Source organism: Arachis duranensis, chromosome 2 (assembly GCF_000817695.3).
Source record: "Arachis duranensis cultivar V14167 chromosome 2, aradu.V14167.gnm2.J7QH, whole genome shotgun sequence".
NCBI classification, from domain to species: Eukaryota; Viridiplantae; Streptophyta; class Magnoliopsida; order Fabales; family Fabaceae; genus Arachis; species Arachis duranensis.
Window position 1 is genome coordinate 43,305,286 of NC_029773.3, and position 7,908 is coordinate 43,313,193.

Below are 7,908 nucleotides of genomic sequence, written 5' to 3' on the forward strand. Positions count from 1 at the left end.
TGGATCACTTGTTCCCTACAAGTCAGATAAAAAGAATGTAAATATCTTAAATAAATTATTACTATTTATTATAGATACACTCTGGTAAGAGGTACAGGAACAACAAATAAACCATAAACATTTTAGTACAGAACAATGCAGTAGAGTCAAGCTTTATATAGATAAGATATAAGATATGATATCAAAAATAAGACAACTAACCCAGGGATCCATGGCGGGAAAATTGAGCCCTTGTTTCAACCTTACAAACAATTGACCATGATAAATTTCACGAAAAAATCCCCTGCATATAGAGTCAAACAAAAAAGAACTTGCTCAGTATCCCCATAAGGAATAAGGAAGATCATGACGGATAGTAAAATATCGGCAACTAAAGCTCACATAGCCTATTTGAATCAATCATATGAATGAATTCATGACAATGAGCAATACTAATGACGTAATAAATTATCAAGTGTAACTATTCAAATTCATGCAGTGAGAACATCTCTAAATTCACTTACTCAGAGAGATAGACTGTCTTGCAACCAGCAGCATCAACTTCACGCCTGCCTATGTTCTCCTGCAAAATTTGCAAAGTGAACCAGATTTAAAAAGATTAAAATTGAGTATTTACAAAAGTACAAACGGTTTTGAAACATGAAACAAAAACAGCGAACAAACAAACAATGACTCTCGGCATTGCATGATCATCATCTTATTTATTCTATCCTCAAACTTATGCTGACAAAGAAACATCAAGAAAATGTAAGGTCCTACATTCCTTTAGACTGTCTGATGATAGTTGGAATGGGACATAGAAGGACAAAATAATTTGTCCAAGAACAGAAGGGCGGTACTAAAGTCTAGCCTGATTATTGAAATTACATTCCTAATGTCCTCAATGGCTTTTTGATATCCTCAGTTTACTCCTTTTAAATATTCCATTTCTAGTTCTGTCCAACAGGGAGCATATCCTCTCCAGTGATAAAAAATGGATAGGATCAAGTGTTAAATCTTGACCGCTCATATCCATTAAATCAATGGTCCAAGATTTAATTGAATAGACCTTGAAGCCCTTTCTTCTATCTTACAATCCTTCCCATAACAATGTGGCCTCCTCCCACTTCTATGATTTTTCCTCCTCCGGTGGTGGCCCACTAGCCCTCATTCCAAGTCTCGATGTTATATTGCTATTGTTGCTTGTTGATGGTGGTGATTTATTTCTTTCACCTTTCTTGCATATTCGATGAGAATGGATGTCAGTAATGGTGATGAAGAAGATGGGGAAAGGGGAGGGTGAGAGCGACGCGGAAGAAGGAGAAAAGATCATACTTTTGGGTGGTTTCAGCTGGTTTAGCTCCTTTAACGTTGGTGTTGTTGTGAGCTTATTGGAGTTGGATATGAAAGATTGGGTCCATCTTTGTCGGGGACTTGGTGTGGGACTGTGTGTGATGGATGAGGAGGAGAATCTTGGTCTTCTTCTCCATCATCATCTCCTTAGTAAAAACAATTTGGTGATACTAAGAAAATGAAAACGTATTATTGTCAAATATTGATGTACATTAGAATGTCATATTCATTCACAAACAAATAGTTTTGATGTTATAATCACTGTCATCCAGAATCAAAGTAGCTTTTATTATACTCAACCATTAAAATTGCAGGTTTATGTTTTGAAGGAATAGTAGCTGGGTTCAGATACAATCATATAAACTATTATCCTCCAGAGACAAGAAATCGTGTTACCCTTGCTAACATTCCTAGAAATACTGAAACATTTCCCCAACCAAACGCACTCTTAGAGTTTATATTAAATATTGAACCATTGATTTAATTTAATGGATATGAACGTTCAAGATAACACTTGATTCTTGAGTTTTATTCCCACTACTCCACTAGAGAGAATAGTCACCACATTGCTTCATTGCTTGATTCTCGGGAAACACAAAATTCAGAAACAAATACATGCAAACGTAACAGCAGAGGAGGTTTTTTCTCTTTATTTGTTTGAGTGCAATCTCATATCCTCAAGTTTAGAAAAGGAAAAAGTATTTTCGTTCTTAGGAATATAAAGAAAATGCGAAGAAAAAGTGATCTATCTAAAACCTCATCAATTTTCTCGGGAACCAAACAGTAACCAAGAAAGTAGAAAAACCAAATTAAAAAAAAAATCAGAGATTATACATACTGGAGGAGTAGTGTAGGCTTCGAAGGCAAATCCAGCAAGAATTACGGCAAGATTGATATCAAACGGAGGGCGTTCATCGCCTTCCTGAAGAGAGATGCTTTCAACTTCGGAACCAGTTTTCGAGGAACTGCGGATTGAGAGAACATGTTTCTGTCTGTTCTTGCTCCCGCTGAATCCATTGGAAGATAATATCCGCAACTTTCCGGGAAAATGGGGCTGGAAACGGCGAGAAAATCGACACCTCCTTGAGGATTCAGGTAATCGAATCTTGGGCGAGAGCGGAGAGAGAAAACAGTGGACTTGAAGAGAGTGAAGAGAATCCATTTGAAATTGAACAGAAAATAAAAGAGACGACTATAAGACAGGGGTGGTAGAAAAAGTCAAAAGGAGGGAAAGAAAATGAACAGAAGAACAAAATAATGGCAAGCTGTGTTATTTAGAGGAAAAGAAAGGGCAGCTTCTTGTGAGAATGGATAGCTGCTTTTCGTGTACGGCTATGAGATACACGTATGCACGTTCTGGGATTGGAGCCCGGTGTCTGGTTCCGGACCATGCTAACCCAAGTGATACTTAAAAAAAAAAAGGAAAATTTAAGAAAAAACAATCCTAAATATCCTGAAAATTATCTGGAAACACAACCAAATCTTAAAAAAAAAGTTTATATGAGATTGATTAATGTTTCTGTTAATATTTTTTATTGGTATTAATAGAATAAACTTATATAATATGTTAAATTGCTGATTTATTCATTAAAAATCAATTAAGATTAATAAATTTTTTTGTTAGGAGTTTTATTGTCTTTTAAGTATAATTATCAAGGTCGTTTAGTTTTTATTTTATTTTTCTATTACCTTTTTTAAATACATTAGCTAAATTTATTATGTAAAACTAAGAAATATTAGTGATTTTTAAATTAGTTTTACTTATAAAAATTAAAAGATATATTAATGATTAATGAGTCATGTAAGTATGTTTTGGAGAAAAATTATTCAAATAGGAACTAACTAGTCTGACAAAGTTAAATATCAAGAGGGCAAAAAGAGTATTTTTTTTTGTTTGACCTCGTAATCCTTCGAAAAAATGATCAAGGGTAGAGTTGGGTATTCACTCAAAATTTAATGATGTGTTTGGTTTGAGAAAATATCTTTAATTTTTTTAAAAATGATTTTTATTTTTTAACTTTTTGAAAATATATTTATTTTGATATATTGTTTTCTATTTAAAAAAAACTAAAAATATTTAAAATATGCTTGGTTTGCATATTTTTCAATAATAAAAAATAAAACAAATTTCTATTTTTTTATAGGTTGTAGAGAACAACAATGGTTTTTAATTGTAATCATGAAAAATCACTATCAAGTTGAACTTCTCTTTAGATTGGAATGTGTTTAACAATATGTGCCTTTTTTTTCTAAAAGCAAGAATTATAAATGTAGAATCACCATTAGCATAATTTTTGTTTTTTTGGACATAGTCTTAGGCTAGAAAAACTAACCTAGGCAAATCAGAACCTAGCCCGATTCACAATTGAACCCACAAATTAACCCGCCAACATAATTAGAATCCAATTCCTCTCTTCCTCACTCTCAGTCTCTGAATAATACCAATACTACCGGAGCTTTTCCTCAAGAATCAAGAGGATTGTTGCATGGAGCTGAAACCAGGTTCCTCCATCCTTGCCGATGACTAAGACCCGAATTCGATGATACAACCTGTGTAAGCCCGTCGTTGCCGCCGTTCGCAGATGCCGCATGATGAGCGGATATTTTATACGCTTTTTGCCATTATTTTCAAATAATTTTTAGTATGTTTTGTTTAAGTTTTATTAAGTTTTCATAGGTTTTAGTGCAGACTTCACATTTTTGGATTCTACTTTGAGTTTGTGTCTTTTTAAGCAATTTCAGATATTTTCTGGCTAAAATTGAGGAGTTGGAGCAAAAGTCTGATTCAGAGACAGAGAAAATGCTGCAGATGCTGTCCGGATATGACCTCCTTGCACTCAAAAGAGCTTTTCTGGAGTTACAGAAATCCAAATGGAGCGTACTCAATGGCTATGGAAAGCTAATATCCAGGGCTTTCCAACAAATATATAATAGCTCATACTTGCTTTCGAAATTTAAGGCCCAAAACTGGCGTTCAATGCCAACCTCCTACCCTATTCTGGCATCCAACGCCCAAAGGAGAAGAGACCGGCATCCAACGCCCAAAAAGGAACCCCTAGCCAGTGTTCAACGCCCAAGGAGCCTTCTAGCACGTGGATCTCTATCAAGCTCATCCCAAACACTCACCAAGTGGACCCCAGAAGTGGATTTTCGCACTAAAAGACTGTTTTACCCTTCTTATGTAATCCTTAGCCATTAGTCTAGTATTTATTTGAGAACTTTTACAATCTTGGAAAACCTTTTGACACTTTACACGTTTATGATTGTATTTTCTATCAGTATGAGTTTCTAAACCTCCTAGGTTGAGAGGAGGAGCTCTGTTGAGTTTTATGGATTAATAAAGTATTATTGTTCTATCTTCAATCTATGTTTGATTCTCTATTCTAAGATGTATCTTCGTTCTTCATCAATATGAATGTGTTGAACCGGAACAAGGTTATCTCATTCCACATGGGTTCAGAGTGAGTCTTTCATCGGACAATGATGAACCATTACCTTGATTATACATCTCTTAGACAGCTAATCCACGACTTCTCGAGACACCAGTTCAGCCGAGATACGGGGAGATTAGAGTATTTGTAGTAAAGGCTAGAACCAAAAGTGCAGCATTCTCTGATCCAGAAGATTCGAACTTGTCTGTGGCGTTTTGAGTAGGATCACTAAGGAGAATAGACTGCAGGAGCTTTACCCTCAATCAGAATAGATCCGCACTAACCCTAGGGGTTCAGATCTAGAGGAGCATTGGCGACCTCTCAAGAAAGGCGTTGATCACATACATGCTGCCATAGAAAAAATCAATCACAGTTGAAGAAAACAGTAAGACCAGAGTAATCCAGAAGAACAAAGCATCTCCAAACCTTAACCATCTTCTTATCATTGTTTTCACCATCAATTGAGTAATGTTTTATTTATTTTCTTTTTATGCTCTCTAAACAAATAATCAACTTTTTTATCTGCCTGACTAAGATTTACAAGATAACCATAGCTTGCTTCAAATCACAATACTCTTGGGATCGACACTGACTCACCTCAGGTATTACTTGGAAGACCCAGTGCACTTGCTGGTTCAGTTGTACAGAGTGTGGGAATCCGTACACCAAGATTTTGGCGCTGTTGCCGGAGATTGTTCAAGTTTGGACAACTAACGGATTATCTTGTTGCTTAGATTAGGTATTGTTTTTAATTTTGTTTGAGTCTTTTATTTTCCTCTTCTTTTTCGGAAAAAAAATTAAAAAAAATCAAAAACCTTTTCTTTTCTTTATTAATCTTGATCTTTGGTTTGAGTCTTTTGTTCTTGTTCTTGTTGAATTTTCGAATTTCTTGAGTCTTTTTCTAAAAATTTTTAAAAATAGTGTCTTTTGTTTGAATCTTGTGTCAATCTTTAAGTTTGGTGTCTTCTTGAATCTTTTCTTTTAAAATTTTTGAAAATTGTGTCTTTGGTTTTCAAAATTTTTAAGTTTGGTGTCCTTTGTATGTTCTTATTTTCTTTGAATTCTTTTAGGTTTGTTCTTGGTGTTCTTCTTGATCTTCAAAGTGTTCTTATTTTTCTTTTTGTTTAGATCTTAAAATTTTTTAGTTTGGTGTCCCTTTGTATTTTTCCTTGGAATTTTTGAATTCATGGTGTCTTAGATCTAAAAACCTTAAGTTTGGTGTCATTTAGTTGTTTTTCTCTTTCTTCATTAATTCAAAAAAATAAAAAATCTTTTCTTTCTTTTTTTATCTTAATTTTCGAAAATATTAAAAAAGATTTCAAATTTTAATTTTAAAATTATTATCTTATCTTATCTTAGTTTTAAATTTCAAATTCAAATCTTTTTCAAAATCAAATCTTTTCAAAAATCATATCTTTTCCAAATTGCTATTTTATCTTTCTTGCCTTTCTTTAAAATTCAAAAATCTTATCTTATTTCAAATTTCAAAATCAAATCTTTTTCAAAAATCAAATTTCAAATCTTATCTTTTTCAAATCTTTTCAAATTCTTATCTTATCTTTTCTAATTTCAAATTTTAAATTCAAATATTTTTTATCTTTTCAATCTCTATCTTATCTTTTCTAAATTTCAAATTTTAAATTCAATTCTTTTCTAATCTTATTTTATTTTTTTAATATTTCTTAATTAGTTAGTTGTTTTCTCTTTCTTCTTTTTCAAAACTTCCTAACTAACTCTTCTCTCTTCTAATTTTCGAAAAAATCTTCTCTCTTTTTCTCTCTTCTTTTTTCGAAAATACATTATTTAATTTTTAAATCTTTTTAGTTAATTAGTTTTATTTTTGAATTTAAAATAAAATAAAAACAAAAAAATATTTTTCCTTTTTACTTCTAACTTTCGAATTCTTCTTACCTTTTATTCGAACTCTTCTTCTCTCTTCTTTATCTTCATTCTTCTTTTCTTTCTTCTTTACATCTCATAGGGAATCCTCTGTTCTTGAACAAAGAGCTCCCATTCTTCTTCTCTCTTGTTTTCCTTTTCTTGTTTATGACCAGGAACAAGGATAAAGAACCTCTCTTTAATCTTGATCCTGAACCTGAGAAAACTCTAAGGAGGCGTTTACAACAAGCTAAAGAATAATACTCCGGAAGAAACCTCTCAAAAAATTTTGAACAAGAAGCTGAAGGCATGGCAGCCGAGCCTAATCATAAAGGAGAGGCAAGAAAGGTTCTTGGTGACTACACCATACCTACCTCTGACTTTTATGAAAGAAGTATCTCCATACCTTCCATTAGAGCTAACAATTTTGAACTTAAGCCTCAGTTAGTCTCTCTTCTGCAACAGAATTACAAATTTTATGGACTTCTATTGGAAGATTCATATCAGTTCTTATTTGAATTTTTGCAGATTTATGATATTGTTAAGACCAATGGAGTGGATCCTGAAGTCTACAGACTGATTCTTTTCCCTTTTGTTGTTAGAGACAGAGCTAAAATATGATTGGATTCTCAACCAAAAGAGAGCCAAGACTCTTGGGAAAAGTTGGTCAATGCTTTCTTGGCCAAATCTTTCCTCCTCAAAGAATGAGCAAAATCAGAGTGGAAGTTCAAACCTTTAGACAAAAAGAATGTGAATTCCTCTATGAAGCTTGGGAAAGATACAAGCAACTGATCAGGAGGTGTCCTCCTGACATGCTCTCAAAATGGTTTATCCTAGGTATCTTCTATGATGGTCTTTCTGAGATGTCCAAAATATCATTGGACAGTTCTACTGGTAGATCACTTCACTTGAAGAAAATGCTTGAAGATGCAAGAGAACTCATTGAGATGGTTGCAAACAACCAATTCATGTACACTTTAGAGAGAAACCCTATGAACATTGATGAGCGGATATTTTATACGCTTTTTGGGGGTAATTTCATGTAGATTTTAGCATGTTTTAATTAGTTTTTAGTAAAATATTATTAGTTCTTAGGCAAAAATCATATTTCTGGACTTTACTATGAGTTTATGTATTTTTCTGTGATTTCAGGTATTTTCTGGCTGAAATTGAGGGAGCTGAGCAAAAATCTGAGTTAGGCTGAAAAAGGACTGCTGATGTTATTGGATCCTGACCTCCCTGCACTCGAAATGAATTTTCTGGAGCT

At 33.4% G+C, this 7,908-nt stretch overlaps 1 protein-coding gene and 1 non-coding gene across 2 annotated transcripts in view; both read right to left on the reverse strand.

Annotated features, from left to right (window-relative positions):
* Positions 1–2,671, reverse strand: part of LOC107474267 (uncharacterized) — a gene marked incomplete in the record, with an annotated part of 22,964 nt that extends 20,293 nt beyond the window's left edge. Inside the window, 4 exon segments of the mRNA XM_052257813.1 lie at positions 1–15; positions 202–283; positions 504–562; positions 2,171–2,671. Coding sequence (XP_052113773.1) covers positions 1–15; positions 202–283; positions 504–562; positions 2,171–2,494 — 480 coding nt within the window.
* Positions 2,672–7,351: 4,680 nt separating this feature from the next.
* On the reverse strand, positions 7,352–7,460 carry LOC127745233 (small nucleolar RNA R71). Its single transcript, XR_008006430.1, has one exon. It is a non-coding gene; the product is annotated as a small nucleolar RNA R71 (small nucleolar RNA).
* Between the last annotated feature and the right edge of the window lie 448 nt (positions 7,461–7,908).